This window comes from Sander lucioperca, chromosome 12 (genome assembly GCF_008315115.2).
Source record: "Sander lucioperca isolate FBNREF2018 chromosome 12, SLUC_FBN_1.2, whole genome shotgun sequence".
Classification (NCBI taxonomy): Eukaryota; Metazoa; Chordata; class Actinopteri; order Perciformes; family Percidae; genus Sander; species Sander lucioperca.
The window spans coordinates 25196114-25215085 of NC_050184.1; the positions used below are offsets into that span (position 1 = coordinate 25196114).

General features: G+C 42.0%; 1 protein-coding gene across 3 annotated transcripts in view; it reads left to right on the plus strand.

Annotated features, from left to right (window-relative positions):
* plcg1 (phospholipase C, gamma 1) overlaps positions 1-18376 on the plus strand; it is a 31541-nt gene extending 13165 nt beyond the window's left edge. Inside the window, exons 11-33 of one of the 3 annotated variants that reach the window (XM_031316921.2) lie at positions 723-841; positions 1575-1660; positions 4105-4225; positions 4495-4663; positions 4818-4940; positions 5326-5427; positions 5709-5896; positions 7071-7271; positions 7501-7620; positions 7824-8004; positions 8144-8221; positions 8329-8432; positions 8652-8745; positions 8934-9006; positions 11811-11974; positions 12327-12423; positions 12575-12799; positions 12911-13059; positions 13309-13423; positions 13795-13956; positions 14046-14134; positions 14883-15151; positions 15248-18376. In XM_031316921.2, coding sequence (XP_031172781.1) covers positions 723-841; positions 1575-1660; positions 4105-4225; positions 4495-4663; positions 4818-4940; positions 5326-5427; positions 5709-5896; positions 7071-7271; positions 7501-7620; positions 7824-8004; positions 8144-8221; positions 8329-8432; positions 8652-8745; positions 8934-9006; positions 11811-11974; positions 12327-12423; positions 12575-12799; positions 12911-13059; positions 13309-13423; positions 13795-13956; positions 14046-14134; positions 14883-15151; positions 15248-15290 — 3072 coding nt within the window. In that variant the 3' untranslated portion in view covers positions 15291-18376. The remainder of the gene's footprint in view (positions 1-722; positions 842-1574; positions 1661-4104; positions 4226-4494; positions 4664-4817; positions 4941-5325; positions 5428-5708; positions 5897-7070; positions 7272-7500; positions 7621-7823; positions 8005-8143; positions 8222-8328; positions 8433-8651; positions 8746-8933; positions 9007-11810; positions 11975-12326; positions 12424-12574; positions 12800-12910; positions 13060-13308; positions 13424-13794; positions 13957-14045; positions 14135-14882; positions 15152-15247) is intronic. The other 2 variants (XM_031316923.2, XM_031316922.2) reach the window with 2 other exon arrangements.
* Positions 18377-18972: the final 596 nt, after the last annotated feature.

Sequence of the window (18972 nt, forward strand, 5' to 3'; positions counted from 1 at the left end):
CCCTGTCTTGTTGGCGTGGGTGGGAGATGCTCAGAAATTGACATGGATAGCCATGATCTCGGCCTAAAGCACCTCCTCCCACACAGATAGAAAAGGTTATTGACTGGGGTTCTACAGAAAGCGAGTCATGCTTTTTGTGGTCACTATAAAGCTATTATTGACTAAAGAGAAGAGGAAGTTGGTGCGAGCCAGCCTGCAGGAGTTGGTACTGCCTTTCTGTGCCGTAGCTTATACTGTATTAGATAGCAGATGTACAGGTATTGGTCATACTGAGAAAAACACCTAAAGAAGGAAACCTGTTTATGAGAGTATTTCTTATTGTTGACCCACTCTGGAAAGTCTTATTAAATATCAGAGTGCAGGGTGAGGTATGTAACAGAGCTGCTGGGGATTCAGGATTTTAGTGTCCTGATAGTACAGCAAAGGCCGGCACTTATTTGACTTGGTTGAATCCAAATCAAATCAAATCCTGTCACAGGATCACACATCTACATTATATTGCTATGATCACGGGTAGTTATAGGAGTGAAGTCTGAAGCGGACTTTCTGATGTCAGAAGAACGGTGTTTTTTTTGGCGGTTGAGACTTTTGCAGACTTGATGAATTGTGGATGTGGACAGCCATGGTCACTTGCAGACTGCCCGTAAACACATCAATTAAGTCTGCAGTTGCGGGAAAGTCCACACATTTGAACTGTCACTGCTCTCCTCCCTCCTGTATAGTTCCTGACATACCTGTTCTCCAAAGAGAACAGCATCTGGGATTCCTCCCTGGACCAGGTGTGTCCTGACAATATGAGCAACCCCCTGTCCCACTACTGGATCTCCTCTTCGCACAACACGTAAGGATGGAGCCCAAAGCTTTCATGCATACATTTCATTATGTCAAGCTTCTGTCAAGTTCAACACAGTTGTAATTAGGCCTTGGGAACACTGAAGTCTGGCATCCTCTCTTAAACTTCCAACCAAATAGGGCTTTTAAACTGACTTTAGACATCAGAATAAAGTGTATTATTTAATCATCATGTTTTCGGGAATGAGACCCAGGTTTGTGTTTTGCAGGAAAATGTATTTTTCCTCCCATTGAAAAGTGTGTGAAAGGCAGTTGAAATGATAACCTTCTGTTCTAGATGTGAAACAATAGTCATTGGAGCAGCGGAATGAACACTTCCCATGTTGCTTTGATTAGGTTTGAATTGCCAATTGAATGAGTAAGGTGTGTGTGTGTGTGTGTGTGTGTGTTTGTGTCTTGTTTTATTATATTCTTGGGGTCCAAAAACCGGGGAATACAGTATACTTGTGGGGTCTGCACAGCCTTGTGGGGCCCAAAATGCTGGACCCCACAAGGTTAAAGGGCTGTTTGAGGGTTAGAATTAGGTTATGGTTAGGGTGAGGATAAGGGTTAAGGTTAGGCATTTAGTTGTGATGGTTAAGGTTAGGGTAAGGGGCTAGGGAATGCATTATGTCAATGACAGGTCCCCACAAAGATAGTGAAACAAACGTGTGTGTGTCCTTTTGTTAAACTGGTTAGATGTGATGTGTTTGCGTACTTTGACGTTGCTTGCTTATTTTTAGCTACCTGACGGGAGACCAGTTTTCCAGTGAGTCGTCCCTGGAGGCATACGCTCGCTGTCTGAGGATGGGCTGCCGCTGTATTGAATGTAAGTATAACACACATACATACCACAGTTTTACCCACATTCAGTAAGTCACCACCACATGACTTTTAACCTTGTAATTTACTCATTTTACTATGAAGGTAAATATGGTGCAAAAAGGGAGAGCTTGTAGAATACAATGTGAGAACTTGCAGAACAAAAAATCTGAACTTGTATGTTAAAATTTGCACTTGTAAAAATAAAATTTGCACTTGTAAAAAATATTCACACACATGTGATCTGAATTTGAAGTCATACAAAGAAAAAAAACATGAGAGCTTGTAAAAAAATCTGAACTTGTAAGTTGAAATTTGCACTTGTAGAAAATGTTCACACACCTGTATTCTGAATGTGAAGTTACAGAAAAAATATTCACAAATGTGTAGATTGATATTTACATGAACACAATGACAGCTGCAAACTTATAATGCAACATTTACTCGTATACTTTTTTTTTTTTTACTCTGGTTCATTTTCCATCACAACCACAACTCAGTGATTACAACCTCTGGAATCTGTCACTGCAACTTCACATATGTGCTCTCTCGCATCACAAAGTGGCGAATCTGCGCACCTCGACTTTCACAACACTCTTGACGATACATTTGGTGCAAAACTAATTTGTACCTGTGGACTTAGGCTGTGGAGCTCTGAGCTAACAGAACGGGAAAAGCCTTCTTATATACAGTCTATGGGAAAAGCAGGGTTTCTATCGCCAGATGAGGGACAACTCTGTCTGGCTTATTTATGTAGCATGGAAACTTGGTGGAATAGCATGCTAGCGTTAGCTAACTAGCAGCCAGCCCGCTTCTAAATAAATACCTTTTAATTGTCTAAAAATTTTTAACAGTCAAACTAAAACACTGGCAGTGAGCTCCACGGCCTGCAGCCGCAGACGGACCGTCATCAGTGGGTAACAGGTGCCAAGTTTCGCATCCCTGCCGAGAATTGCATCCACTAGGGAAAATAATGATTTTATAAGGCAAAGTACTGTTTAAAAACTAGGCAATAGTAAATCTCTTTGTCATGTTCATCAATAATTATTAGGATTTTAGAAGGTTTAGAGACATCAATGTTTTATCAGACTCTGTAGTAGCATTTCCTTGCTACCTAGATGCAATTTTCGGCAGCAATGAATTCTGCAGAAATTATTGTTCCTGCCCAAGCGGGTGCAATTCTTAGCAGGGATGCACAACATCAGCAAAGCAAGCTCTGGTCATGGCCGGGGGATGGTCATGGGGGACTGCAAAAGCAGTGTTGCTACGCTGGTCGATCCCCACTGATGACACTCCGTCTGCGGCTGCAGGCCGTGGAGCTCACCGCCAGTGTTTTAGTTTGACTGTTAAAAAGTGTTTAGATAATTAAAAGGTATTTATTTAGAAGCGGGCTGGCTGCTAGTTAGCTAGCTAACGCTAGCATGCTATTCCACCAAGTTTCCATGCTACATAAATAAGCCAGACAGAGTTGTCCCTCATCTGGCGATAGAAACCCTGCTTTTCCCATAGACTGTATATAAGAAGGCTTTTCCCGTTCTGTTAGAGAGCTCCACAGCCTAAGTCCACAGGTACAAATTAGTTTTGCACCAAATGTATCGTCAAGAGTGTTGTGAAAGTCGAGGTGCGCAGATTCGCCACTTTGTGATGCGAGAGAGCACATATGTGAAGTTGCAGTGACAGATTCCAGAGGTTGTAATCACTGAGTTGTGGTTGTGATGGAAAATGAACCAGAGTAAAAAAAGAAGTATACGAGTAAATGTTGCATTATAAGTTTGCAGCTGTCATTGTGTTCATGTAAATATCAATCTACACATTTGTGAATATTTTTTCTGTAACTTCACATTCAGACTACAGGTGTGTGAACATTTTCTACAAGTGCAAATTTCAACTTACAAGTTCAGATTTTTTTTTACAAGCTCTCATGTTTTTTTTCTTTGTATGACTTCAAATTCAGATCACATGTGTGTGAATATTTTTTACAAGTGCAAATTTTATTTTTACAAGTGCAAATAAAATTTTTACAAGTGCAAATTTTAACATACAAGTTCAGATTTTTTGTTCTGCAAGTTCTCACATTGTATTCTACAAGCTCTCCCTTTTTGCACCATATTTACCTTCACATTTTACCCCCGCTTCTTATCCATTACAGTTGTATTGTAATGCAGCCGGCACACCCTTACCCACACACTCACTTGCTGTTACATAACAGTGCTGCGTAAACCCTTGACACAAAACCCTTGTCAAGCAGGTTTCTATGAATAGGACTGGTTTAATAGTGGGTTTAAGGGTCGCTTTGCCTCATACAAAAGTTAACAAATATGACGTAATCTTGTGCGTCTTTAAGTTTAAAGGTCTTAAAATTCCTTTGGAACTATATAATACATCTGCATTCATGTATACTTACTCTTTCTTGTAGCATAGTATATGAATGATGAGTGTGTTTATTTTCAGTGGACTGCTGGGATGGGCCAGATGGAATGCCGGTCATCTACCACGGACACACACTTACAACAAAAATCAAGTTTTGCGATGTTTTGACCACCATCAAAGAGCATGCCTTCGTCACATCCGAGTGAGTTTCCATGAGTGCAACCCACTCAGTTTTTTTTTTTTACAGCCATCAGTGACGGTGAGATGATAAGAGATGATAAAGAAATGGCACACACTCAAACAGAAACATAAGAGGAGGCAATAGAGACAGCCTGCAGTGACATCATTACAGTGTGTTATTGTTGTGTGTGTGTGAAAAAATAAGATGAGAAAACCACACCTAAACACAGAGAGAGAGGGGTTTTCTGTGAAGTTGCAACTTGTAAGTTCTAATCTGTGGTCCTCCTACAGCTATCCCATCATCTTGTCCATCGAGGACCACTGTAGTATTGTGCAGCAGAGGAATATGGCCACTTACTTTAAGAAGGTGTTTGGAGACATGCTGCTGACCAAGGCAGTGGATATCGTGGCAGATGGCCTGCCCTCACCAAACCAGCTCAAGAGGAAGATCCTCATCAAGGTAGCCACCTGGAGCCATGAGAAATCATTTGATCTTTTTCTGCAGGAAAAATTATGAATGGATGCTTTCTATACAGTGTTCCAATAGTATAATTTTTCTGACTGCATGTCCTTTTCTTCTTCTGTCTATTTTCCTCTCCCTTCATCTTCTGCAGCATAAGAAGCTTGCAGAAGGCAGTGCCTATGAGGAGGTGTCCACCTCCACTCCCTACTCGGAGAATGATATCAGCAACTCCATCAAAAATGGCATCCTGTACCTGGAAGACCCCATTAATCATGTAAGCAATGTTCATCAGGTGTAAATGGATTCTCGCTGCTGCATCAGCGCGAACGCTAAGCTTGAAATATGATTCTATACCAAGCCTGTTTTGTGTGTTGTCACTATTCTGAAGTGTTTGGATTTTAGCTTTAATAAGGACACATTATCATCGTCTTATGGCTTGATGCTCTTTTTTGTTTAACATTTATTTTATTTTTGGGTCCCACTTGTTTTTTTTTGTTTTTTTTAGAAGTCCTTGACTTTATGAATTTTTTTTTTTTTGGTCTTTAAGATATTCTGTGTAAAGGGCAGCTTCCTGCCTACTTGGGCCACTTTTTAGTGCGACACATGGGTCCTCTAAATATTTAATCTAACCGTTCATCCTCTCTCTCTTTCCCCTCTAGGAGTGGTACCCTCATTTCTTTGTCCTGACCAGCACTAAGATCTACTACTCGGAAGAGACCTCCAGTAACCAGGGTAACGATGATGAGGAGGAGCACAGAGAGGTTAGTAGGCCTGATCTGCTGTTGATATGAGACTAACTTGTCCTGGTTTTGAACTTGTACTTGTACTGGACATTGCACTTCATTTACATACAGTATGAGAAATACAGTATTTTCTATAGAGGTTGTGGTCAGTTTTGGTTCTATTTTTTTTGTGCATGTAAAAGGAGGTAGCCAATGAGGCAACAATTTTAGGTGGGTGCAGCAGCTAAATGAGGGTGGATACACGCTTCTGAAACATGGGTCAGTTGACTAACCTCTCCCTCTCTTCTCTAATCTTCCAGGTTTCCAACGGTATGGACCAGCACGTGACAGAGAAATGGTTCCACGGGAAATTGGGCGCGGGGCGGGACGGGCGGCAGATAGCCGAGAGGTTACTGTCGGAGTACTGCCTGGAGACCGGAGCTCCTGATGGCTCTTTCCTGGTCAGAGAGAGCGAGACCTTTGTGGGAGACTACACACTGTCTTTCTGGTATGGTACACATGCTTTTACATTCTGCAAACTTTCTACGCATTTTACACAGACTTGGAATGGCATTTGTTTGACATTGATGAACTGTTTAGAAAATATAGACAATGATAGGAAATGGACATTGAATGCTGCTTACTTCTGCATTTAATTGTATGATGATATTTACTGGAAATATTAAGATATTTACAGTTAGTATTTAATTGATATTTGACATTTGTAATTAACAACAGAATAGTATATTACAGTAATATGTTATTCTACCATGATAAATTAATTGAGTTATTTGCAGGAATGGAGCCTTATCTATAGGGTTGGGCATCGTTTGGATTTTAACGATTCTGATTCCAATTCCGATTCTTCCTTTCGATTTCGGTTCTCTTCGATTCTCGATTCCAATTCTTTGAGGGGTGGGGTTGAAACGGGTTCCATGTTTATTTCACAAATAAGAGGAAAGTTTTATTTTGATTCAATGGTGGGTTGCCGTATTACCGGGCTTTTTCAATGTAAAATAAAGCCACACTAGAACGCCGCTTACTGTGCTCCATGGCTGCAAAACAACAAGCGCCTGGCCGCTACGGAAACCAAAACTTGCTCATGTTAAATTTGGAACCCATGATCAGATTTGAAACCAAATCCTCTAAAAGATTCCAAACGATTCCAATAAAGAAACAATGGAATCGTAATTTTTTAAACGATTCCAAGTAGGAATCGGTTCTCGATGTCCAACCCTACTTATCTATGGCACACTGAATGTGTTAGTAGGGGAACTCTCCTGTGTGTTCTGTAGGGTGAACTATTAATACCAATAATGCAAATAATCACACAGTGGCAGATCAATCAGTGTCAATTTCTCCATCATTGATTGAATGGGGTTGTTGTCACGGTCTGAAGTGTGTTCGCCTTCTGTCTGCTTATGCAAAGGCTCTACATCAGTGGATACATTGTGTGTAAATCATATACATGCAGAAGGATTAGCTATGGCTAATCCTTCATCCAATGCTCAGACGCTCATGTTCAAGGTTAACAAGAGGGATGTTTTTTTTAAGTAAGAAAGCTAACACTTTGTAGTCATAATGACCTATAAACAAACTGAAAAAGAAAAAAAAATGTAAACGATTTTTGAATTGTTGATCTCTCACCTTTTGTCTTTTGTTATCTTGTGTCTCTGCACCAGGCGTTCAGGGCGGGTGCAGCACTGTCGTATCCACTCTCGTCAGGAGGCAGGCAGCCCCAAGTTCTACCTGACTGACAACCTGGTGTTCGACACGCTCTTTGCCCTGATCAACCACTACCAGCAGGTGGCACTGCGCTGCAACGAGTTTGAGATGAAGCTGACTGAGCCGGTGCCTCAGACCAATGCTCACGAGAGCAAAGAGTGAGTCTCAAGCAGCATTTAAACATATTTGAAAGAATTTGAAATTATGAAGCACTGAGGACTTTGAGTGATGTATGTTTTTCGCCCATTTTTGCTTCAACTCTAAAAACACAAGTACAGTTTACATTGCAGACTGGTAGGTGATGCCCTCATCTGTAATGAACAAGAGGTATGAAGTGAAACCATTGTAATAACCTGTTGTCTATCTGCGTTTTGCTGTTTGTCCCAGATGGTACCATGCCAACCTCTCCAGGAGCCAAGCAGAAAACATGCTGATGAGGGTACCTCGTGACGGGGCTTTTCTTGTAAGGAAGAGGGCAGAACCCAACTCGTTTGCCATTTCCTTCAGGTAACTTCCTATTATCCTTTTCCCGTATTAAGTGATACTTGTTTATATCCTAGGTCATTTGCTTCTAACTTTAGACAAGGATGATTGAAGAGAAAGGCAAATGGTTATAAAAACTAAAATATTCTACATTCATAGTTCAGTTTCTAAACTAATATTCACATGAAATTAAAGTCATTTATATCATGTCTGTGGTTTCCTCACAGGGCCGAGGGAAAGATAAAGCACTGCCGCGTGCAACAGGAAGGTCAGACTGTGGTGCTGGGCACCTCAGAGTTTGACAGCCTAGTAGATCTCATCAGCTACTATGAGAAGCACCCTCTGTACCGCAAAATGAAACTCCGCTATCCCATCAATGAGGACACACTGGAAAAGATAGGCACTGCTGTGAGTACCACTATACAATCAATGGCATACTTTCTAGACATTAATATAATGTTGCCTGTGTTAAATAATATCTAGTTCTAGTAACAAGTTTGCCTTCTGTGGTAAAATACGTATTTACACACAATCTGTTGTCCAATAGGAGCCAGACTACGGGTCACTGTACGAGGGCAGGAATCCAGGCTTTTACGTGGAGGCCAATCAAATGCCAACATTTAAGGTGAGTGTCCAGTATGGAGAAGTTGAAGTTTAATTCTGCACCTTTGCACCTGCGTGTAGTGAAGACGGTGAACATGTGTGTCACAACCTTCTGTCTTGTCTTTTCAGTGCACGGTGAGAGCCATGTATGAGTATAAAGCCCAGAGAGACGATGAGCTTTCCTTCATTAAGAACGCTGTTATCTCTAATGTGGACAAACAGGAAGGAGGATGGTGAGTGACTTGCATAGCATTATTCACAAAGTAGCTCTTAATTATCCATTTAGATAAATCGCGATTGTGCAGGTAGAGAGAGTGAAGACTTGTAACGGGGTAAATTATAAATTATACACGATGGGACTATGAGATTAGATTAAAAAAATCTAACGTTAATAATAATAACCCAATGTTGGCACAATTTTAAAGCCACCGTGTTATAATTTTTTCTCTCAGGTGGAAGGGTGACTGTGGAGGGAAGAAGCAGCTGTGGTTTCCTGCTAATTACGTGGAGGAGATAAGTCCATCAGCGGCGGAACCTGATAGAACTGTGAGGATCAAACAAGCAAACTGAGTATATTTAAAAAGAAATTAGCGCCCCTGCACCCTTGCACAGAAAGTTTGAGTCTCATTGCTCATCTGTCAATTATTCACTCTGATAGAGATACATATGTACTGTCGATTATTGCTTCAAAATGGGTGTCAGCTACTTTACTAATCCTCCTCTTCTCTATCAAGCAGGAGATGACAGAAAACAGCCCCCTGGGAGATCTGCTGAGAGGAAGTATGGATGTGTCTTCCTGTCAGATTGGTAAGTGGCCCCTTCACTTCCTGTTTGACTCTGTGCTGCAGAACAAACTCTTTTCTGGCTGTGATATACATGCACATCATCTCTGCCCTTTTTGTTTTTAATTGACACAGTCACCACTTTCTTTATCGTCATTATTTGTTTTTACTTACCCTATTGTTTTTGCTCCGGTTTATTATTATTCGTTGTCTTCCGCGGCGGCTCAAATCGCCGTGAGCTGGAATGAGCCAGAAACGCCAAACTTGGCCCAATGACTGCATTCGGTTCCAAAGAACTATGAGCCCAATCGGCCACATGGTGGCGCTATAATTAAAGATCAAAAAAGTGATTTTGGAAAGGCCACATCCCTCACATCGCAAGTCCGATTGACTTGAAATTTCTCACACATACGTAGCTCAATGTGGTCTACAAAAAAGCCTCTTACACCGTAAAGGTCCGCCATGATGGATTTTTTGTTAATTTGCATAATGTGAATAACCGTAAAATGATTAGAACTTTGTCAATTTTGATCCTATCAACGCCCAAATGGATATGCAGTCTTGCGGGACTGAGATGCACATTTCTACTAAATGAGCAAGATTGGTGAAAAACATGGCAGCCATTAATTAAAGAATTTCGCAAAGGTGAAAAATAATACAATAACTGTTTGACCAATCATCATAAAATGTGTAACATATCTTCAATCAGTTTTATGGAATAGGCCTATGCAACAGTTTCGAGTTTAAACCCATAGGGGGAGCCAAAACCCCCCACAAATATGTACAGGAAAACCCAGAGGACAGAATTTCATCAAAATTGGTACACATGGTCTGGGGGTGAGTATTAACCAGGATCTGAAGTGCCATATTGACTGGTGCATGTGGGCGTGGCCTATTTAGCATCATGTGCTAAATTATGTCTTTTTTTAAGTTACTGCTGGCTGGAACGAGCTAGACACATGCAAATTGTCACCATAACTGATGGTGATTTACTAATTCTTCCCAAAAAATAAGATGCCATTTGGCCAGATGGTGGCGCAATAACTTAGGCCAAAACTTTGAAAGGCCACGCCCCTCACACAGTGCGTCCAATTGACTTGAAATTTCTCACACAAGTCCATCTCTAGTGCTCTACTTAAAAAGCCTGTTGGACCACAAGTGTCTGCCGTGATGGTATTTTGCTAATTTGCAAAATGAAAAAAACAGTTAAATTAATAGACTTTTGTCAATTTTGATTCTATCAACACCAAAATTGGTATAGAGCCTTGCGGGACTGAGATGCACATTTCTACTACAAATGAGCAAGACTGGTCATAAAACATGGCCGCGGTCAATCGAAGAGGTTTGTATAAGGGTGGGTAATCCTGTAATCCAATAAAATTGATGGGAGACATCTGACACCACGACCTGAACGTACGTACCAAGTTTCGTTAAAATCCGATAAAGGTGGTCGAAATCACGGGACTTATTGAAATGCTGCATTTGTTGTAGTGATGAAACAAGTGTGTGCTTGGTTTCGCTGCTTTTTCTATACAGCATTAAACCATCTGAAGTGGTTTTGCTGGGAAGGTTGGTAGTTCGATCCCGGGCTCTGCAGTCCAATGTTGAGGTGTCCTTGGGCTCCCGATGCTGCGCCATCGGTGTGTGAATGTGTGTATGTTTATGTGAAAAGCAGATGGCACCTTATATGGCAACTTAGGCCACAGTGTATGAATGTGTGTGAATGGTGCCCGTAATATGTCAAAGCGCTTGGAGTTGTCATTAAGACTAGAAACTACTAGAACTACAACCTTCTGTTGGCCAAGAAAGGGTTTGAACCCGCGAATCGCCATTTGCTGCTATATTTACTCTTGCTTTTCTTACAGCTCTGTATCTGGTATTTTATTGACATCCTCCAGTTCAGTCAATACACACCCATTAGTGTTGGCACATGCTGTCTCGCATTGTGACCTCTGCTAACCACAGTAAACACCTCTCTGCCTTTGGGTGGCTCTTTGGCTCCATCTAGTGGTGGTATGGGAAATCTTTAAGTATATCTTGAAGCCTTTGTTCAAAGGCTTTCTTCACATGACAAGTGGCAGAATCACAGCAGTTGAAGCCATTGTTTCTCTATGGAAAAGTGATGATGCTGAACCTTGAGGCAGGGCTGCAGTTTGTGTTGCACACCACTTTCCACTGTGCTCAAAGTTCAAATTACTTTAACTTTAACCCTGTTGGCCCCTGACCCTCAGATTACAGCTGACTAAGATTTTTAAACACAGAGAAAGTCTATGAGTTTCCAGATAGATTTTTACAGACAACAATTTAACAGTTAATTACACAAATTACACTGACTCTGTGGCCAAACCCAGCGGTGAGTGAAGCGCAGACCAGTCATGTGCAGACAATAGCATTCTCTATCCATATCTGCCATTATTCCTATTTAGTTTATATTTTTCTTTTTTAGATGATAGTAATTTCTTTCTTTTTTTTCATTGAAATTGGATATCATTTTTGTAGATGCAAGCAAATTAAAATCATTTGACATTTTGGATGGTGACACATCTGGTCTGAGTTTAAATAGGAAAGGAAACTTGTGTTTGTCTTTGTATTTTTTCTCCCTTTTTCTAACTTCTTATTTTTTAATACTTATTTTTGGGGGATTTTAGACCTTTATTTATATAGGACAGCTGAAGACATGAAAGGGGATAAAGAGGGGGAATGACATGCAGCAAAGGGCGGAGTCGGACCTGCGGCCGCTGCGTCGAGGAGTAAACCTCTATATATGGGTGCCTGCTCTACCTGGTGAGCTACCCAGGCGCCCCTAACTCTTCTTTATTTCATTTTCAGTTGTGCGTACTGATGGGAAGGGCAGCAGGCCTCATGTCTTCTCCCTGGTGCCGAGCACCTCCATGCGGACAGGCCCGTTGCTGGACGTCGCTGCCAGCAGCCAAGAAGAACTCAAGGAATGGGTGTTCAAGATCCGCGAGGTCACCATGACCTCAGAGGCCAAGGTAAATATATATCCCTTGGCTGACAGAAAATTCAGGCCAGGACTCATACCATGCTCATGCCACATTGTGGGTTCAAAGATCCAGTCATGACTTGTGTTGGCCCTATAATACCCATAACCTGTATTTAGGAAGCACTGACTGAGTGCGCATATGAGCACATATAGTGTTTGTCATGAATACCATTCTGCAGACTCACACAGTTACACATTTCACACCTAGAAGCGGTCTTGTTTTGCTTTGCACTGTTGAGGGGAGGAAAAAGCTTCAGGCTAGTGGTAGTGTCAGTGATGTGAAGTGGTGTGTGTGTTACCGTTGGAGCAGCTGTATATAAAGTTTGTGTCCCTGTGCCCAGCTAGAGGAAGGGAAGATGATGGAGAGGAGGAAGAAGATTGCACTGGAACTGTCCGACCTGGTCATCTACTGTAGGCCTGTGCCATTTGATGAAGACAGTAAGGAATAGGCTTATAATATGTGAATATGCAGTTTAATACACACAGGAGCAGAGATGTGCCTGATTTCATACCTATGACATAATACAGGCACCAGTCCAATATTCAATACAGTTAGGTCAGGTCTGTCTACTCTCTCTGCCTCCTGTAGAGATTGGCACAGAGCGGGCCTGTTTCCGGGACATGTCATCCTTCCCTGAGACCAAGGCAGAGAAGTACGTCAACAAGGTCAAAGGGAAGAAGTTCCTGCAGTACAATCGACTGCAGCTGTCCAGGATCTACCCCAGAGGCCAGAGACTGGACTCCTCGAACTACGACCCTCTGCCCATGTGGCTCTGTGGGTCCCAGCTGGTCGCGCTTAACTTCCAGACAGCAGGTGTCTACCTTCTTGTCAGAGGAGATCAAATAGCACAGAATATCTTTGTTTTTTTTTACTCCTCCTAACAATTGTTTTGTTTTACCTTCCTCTTCCCTTCCCTACATGCAGACAAGCCCATGCAGATGAACCAGGCGCTGTTCATGCTGAACGGAAGGAGTGGCTACGTCCTTCAGCCGCCCATCATGAGGGATGACCACTTTGATCCCTTCGACAGGCTTACGCTACGAGGCCTCGAACAAGTCACTGTAGAGATAGAGGTAAAGTGAAGAGAGGATTGGACTGTGTGTATGCATGTGTGATGCCATTGTGTAGATGTTTTCAAACTCTGAGGTGCTCCTCCTCAGCAGGGTGTGGAAGAGTTGGAGAGAGGGGGCGCAAAGAGGCGTGAGGCAGTTGTTTCAATTTTGTCGGGGGGCAGTGTCAGACTTTGACGACCCGTGTGTGTGTGTGTAACAAGTGAGATGATCTAAACGAGTAAACTGTATTCCTCTCTCCCTGTTTTGAAGGTTTTGGGCGCGCGGCACCTGCCCAAGCACGGACGCGGCATAGTTTGTCCTTTGATCGAGATCGAGGTGTGTGGTGCAGACTACGACAGTGCCAAGCAAAAAACTGACTCAGAAGGTGAGCGCTGCTCTAAGTTTAACCATGTGATCAAATATGAAGGAATGAGTAGATAGTGTTTACTTGATACAGTACCCTCGTGTAATTTCCTGTCTGGTCCTTGAAAAACAGGAAGTTGTACAAACAACTAAGCCATGAGTGAAAATAGGCAAGGCAAAATAATAATTGACATAATTGACTCAGGTTTTTGCAATTTTCTGTGTTACACAGTGATGCAATTAGCAAGTAGTAACCGTAATGTAAGTGCTGAAAGTATTTTTACACTGCTGTTTCTGGGGGGAAGTAATGCTATTACAGTTACGACACCATTGGTGGATACATATTGTACATTTCTAAATTCTCTCTGTCCATCTTCTTTTTGTCCTCTCCAGCTGATAACGGTCTGAACCCCACGTGGCCCCGAAAGCCATTCCAGTTCGTAGTATGCAACTCTGCCTTTGCCTTCTTGCGCTTTGTGGTTTATGAGATTGACATGTTCAATGACCAAAACTTCCTGGCGCAGGCCACATTCCCCATTCACAGCATCAAGACAGGTACACACAACATTAATGTGCTCTCTGAAATAACCTCAAATCCTGTTGCAAGTAAGTACTGTAATAAACGTCTCTCTGTATGACACCAGGCTACCGGTCCGTACCTCTGAAGAACAGCTACAATGAGGATCTGGAGTTGGCTTCTCTGTTAGTCCACATAGACATCATCAGTGGCAGGGTGAGCTACTGTTCTTTACTCAGCCTTTCTTAAACCTGCTCCATGATGTTTTTTGCCATCAACAAACGCTACAGGCACCAAAAACGTTGGTTACAACATTAACCCAAGCTGACGAATTACAATTGTTATGGTGCCCACTTATATCCCTGACCCGTAATTAGTAATAAATGTTGTTTAAATTAGAGCACAAGCACATCGCATTTCTTGGCCATTGGAATCTTCACTGGGTGCCTGGCAACCTCACAGTAACGACAGGACTCCAGGACGTTTCTGTGCCCGATCAAGAAATAGTCTGACGCATAACCATCTGTAAAACCACAAAAGTTTTAAGTTTCTACTACGGTTTTTGTACGGATTAAACAAATGAGATATAATGTGTTAATAAGTGAGTTTCAGAGGTGTTGGTAGGCTGATTTTGTTACCTAAGTTTGGACAGAGCCAAGCTAGCGGTTCCTTCCAGTTTCCAGTCTTAATGCTAAACTGAGCTAACCAGCTGCTGGCAGTAGGTTTATATTTTTACCGTACGGACATGAGAGCGGTATCGATCTTCTCAATCTAACTCTCTGCAAAATAGTGAGGCATATTTCCCAAAATGTGATGCCATTCCTCTTAAAATCTGCCTGTATGTTAATTTTATAGAAAACAATCATAAGTTTACATTTAACTACAAGACCAGGAACACTTGGAACGATAGAGGGCTGTGGAGGCCCTGGTACGTGAATCATCTCTCTCCCCCTTGCTCTATCAGGATGAAAATGGAGAGGTTCTGAGCCCTTTCCTTGCAGTCGGGGCCACGTCAGTGTCAACATCTGCCCAAGCTGGGCGGGAACGTTTGGGGGATTCCGTGTCTTCGACTTCCTCCAACATGTCTCCTGTGTCCCAGTCGCCGGCCCAGGCCACGGCCTACAGGGGGAGAGAGGGCTCCTTTGAATCCCGCTACCAGTCCCCTCTAGAAGACTTCAGGGTGTCCCAGGAGGCACTGTTGGACCACATGGACCCACAGAACAGACAAACAAGGTAAATGTGTGGTGTTTTTGGTTTTTCATGCCCGTGCGGTGACTTTTGTAGCGGTAGAAGATTCCAGACGTCCTCCTGTCTTTGTCTTTACCTCAGGATGTTACGGAGGACCAGAGTGGGCGGAGAGAACCGTGTCTAAGTCCAAGCCAATCAGGACGCATTTCTGTTGCATCCCCAACCGCCACCCACCCCCTCCGTACCCAGTCACCTTTCCCCGTACTGATGATGTCACTGACTGCTGTGAACACTGTTTCCATGGAAACGCCCACCACCGCTTTGGCCTACATTTCAGGCAGCTCTCCCTCCCTCCATTCTCCAAAAAAAAAACAAAAAAAAAAAAAACTCTCTTTCTCTCTCTCCTTCTAATGCTGCCCAGTCTCTCACCACTCGCCTGATGAGAAGGAGGGACTCGGACACAAGAGAAGAGGGAGGGCCGCTGAGAGGAAGCTGACCGCTCCGGACAGGAAGAAGAAACGGACATTCACAGGAGAACAAAAGCAAGGCTGAAAAAGTGCCCGCTCTGGACTGGTTGTTTGCGGGGCGGGTTGTCCTCTCTTGTGTTTTAGGTGTGCACAACATCTGCTTAGTTTGGCGGCTAAGAGTAGGGGAAGTGAGAGTTGTAAAAGGTATCAGTTTGAAACTGTTTCCCGGTTAAGTTTCTTTGCTTTTCTCTATTAGGCGTATATGAATATATGTATTTATTCCTGCTGTGCTGTTGGCCGGAGAACAGCAGCAGCTGACCTGCTCTCAAAGAGCTCCCGTCTCCATGTTTTTAATAATTATAATTATTTAAACCTTTAAACATTCATAATGTGATCATTTTTTTTTTTTTTTTTTGAATATGTGTTTGTGTTAAACATGAGGGCTCTCTACGGCTATTTTAATGTATCTCTCTTCTCTGCTCTGTGGAGGAAATTATGTGCATCCAGTCAAACTCAAACCCTAACTTTTTTTTTTTTTTTTTTTTTTGGAAGGCATCAGGAAGAAGTCATAGCTTGTTTGTGTTGGAAACAGTGAGAGAATAGCCAGCGTCATGTCTGCATACACAAACACACACTAGCTTTTTATTTATTTCTAACGTACATTCCAAATAACTGCACATCATTCCATTTTCCTGCGTTGCAGGTGCCTTTACAAGCACATTCAAACATGACACATTCAAACTTCTGTCTCCCTTGACAGTCTTACTTCACATTGATTATGTCTGTAGGGTCTCTAACTGTGTGATAAAGCAGGACCAGGGATACATGTTGACCCAGAAGAGGTTGTAGTCTGAATGTGATTGATAATTATGTTCATAATTGTCCATTTTGTTCTCCTTCCGATTTTTGCCTGTTTGTGGGCCATTTGAATGGCAAGCACAGTTATCTTGTCAATCAAGGGAGAGTTCATAGAGCTGCAAGGTTACGGCTCAAATGACAATACTGATAACTGCTGGATAATTTAATCAATTTTCGGAATAACAAAGTGGTTTGAGGAACATATTTATGTACTCACATTTGAAAATATTTTCATTTACAGGGAACATTCAAAATGTTTCACATTTGTCACCATACCTACTGTAATTGTGGAAGATTGTAATACAATTTCAAGTCTTAATAGAATGTAAGGCCCCTTTTGTTCTGTGTTTTTAATTAGTTGAGCGTAACCTTTCCGATATAAAAGTAAATATAAAAACTGTCACTGTTTTATGTGAGCAAGTTTTAGTTCCAACGGATGTCTCTTAGAAGTGGTTTTGAGGTCCGAAGCAAAGGTGTTTTACTGCAACAAGCTGTTTTTGATTTTATTTGTTGGCATTTGTACAACAGGAGTTCCCCGTGTTTGAAAGGGAATTCAGTATCGTTGCCAAGTGAGACGGTTTGCATTGCCGGTGTAAGGCATAAAGAAAACATGCCGTATACTACTTGCTGGTACATTTTGCTGCAGCACAATGACATAAGGGATCTTTGTTTTTGTGCTGCCGCGGTGTTCTGGGCGAGTTTTGTCACAGCACCAAGCTGTTTCCCAGAAACCTGTGAAGATTTTAAGTTACACTGCCATTATATACAGTTAAATTGCCACTGCCTGTGAATTTGTTTGTGATGAAATGTGCAAAATTGCAGACTTTGCGTAAACAACTGTCTCAAAGTGAATGTGAAATGCTGAACAATTCATCGTTCCCAATTTTAGATTCTTATTCTGGCTTCTATTCTAGTGTTTGTCTAACTTGGTAATTAAGAGTCCTCTTGAGTTAAATGTTGGTGTGGTTTAAAGTGCATGGGCTTCTCATTTCCTGCGTTTGTGGTATGAGCGTGTTAAGCAGGCCGGGTCTAAGTTTCAGACTTAGTTGTTGCTGTGTTTCTGAGGCCGATGGATGACAAAGTTGCCTGGGGGGATGGGGGGTCGATGTAGGTGCCGAGGCCTGTGTTCTGGGCCTTCAGTGAGCCCAGACGGAGCTTGTATCTAACCGATGCTGTTAATCTTTCCAGGTTCATATCAGAAACAGTGTTTTCTCTGCTTGTATGTGATGACTATATGATGTAAACTCAGTATTCTCACTCAGTGTTTGACCACTGAGACACACCTAAGCCATATGGTATATTTTAAGTTAAGGTAAAAGCAGGGACAGGAGTTAATACTTGAGGTCTCAACGAAAGTTTTTTAGCATCTTGGACCCCAATATTAATCCCGAAGCTCCCCCATATAACACTTATTATTTTTGTTTTTCCTCCCGTGGTCGATAAATGGTCTTTGTGGAGAGCTCTCCCTCCAATGCTGCATTGCTCTTATTGCTGACCTGTCTGCTAATGTCTGTGTGCCTCTGTCTGTGTACACATCAAATTAAAGCCACATCATTCACCTCCTCTGCTGCGCTTTAAGCACCTGCACAGCCACGGTACAGCCACACTGATTTTGACTGATCGGAACTCCGCAGCACTGTGTGAGCATGTATAGACCTCTACTGTTCAGTTTGTTGTACCCGTTATGGTGGGACAACGTAAACTCCCACCAACCTGTAAAGAGGTCTAACCAGAATAATTAGGAGCGTCTATGTGAATGTGCAGGACCCATTAGTTTCTTTTGCTTTGTTTTTTTCTCCAATCTTGTCTGTTTTGTTACCGACAGTAATAACGCCTTTCTGTAATGTGCCTAAACTACGGAGAGGAAAAGTATTCATTTTAATTTTGCCTTTCATATGAAACATATTCAAGCCTGAAAAGTAAATAAAATACTTACTACTTTATACTACTTTGTCTGATTTTCATTGCATTAAAACGTAATTTAATGCGACTCAATCGGGCACACACACACAGAGAGAGAGAGAGAGAGAATTAGTTTCATTAGCTTCAGATGCTGCACCACAGGAAGAGAGTACTGAAAGTTTCGGTCTTAGATGTGTTAACAGCTGCCTGAGAGCAGGCTGGCTAAACTGTTGCAGCGCTAAAATGAATAGAAGAAAATTAATCTGTAGCCATTTCGGTAATTGTTAAATAATTTTTCCAATGTTCCTTAGTTCCAGCTTCTTAACTGCGATGACTTGCAATTTTTTTGTTGTCTTTACTGATTTTGGACTGTTGGTTTGACAAAAAAAGCAATTTTAAGAGGTGTCAACTTTTAAATGTCACTATTTTCTGATGCGGGGGACATTTTGTGCCGTTATTAAAATAAGAGGACAGGAAATGAGGGGCGAGAGCGATGGGGAACTATTTGCAACAAAGGCTTGAAGTGAGGATGCTGAAATTTATTGTCAACACCTAAACCCCCAGGCCACCCTGTTTTCTAATATTTCATGGGCTTATTTCTTCATGGGTTATTCATCAAGAAAAATCAGCAGATTGACT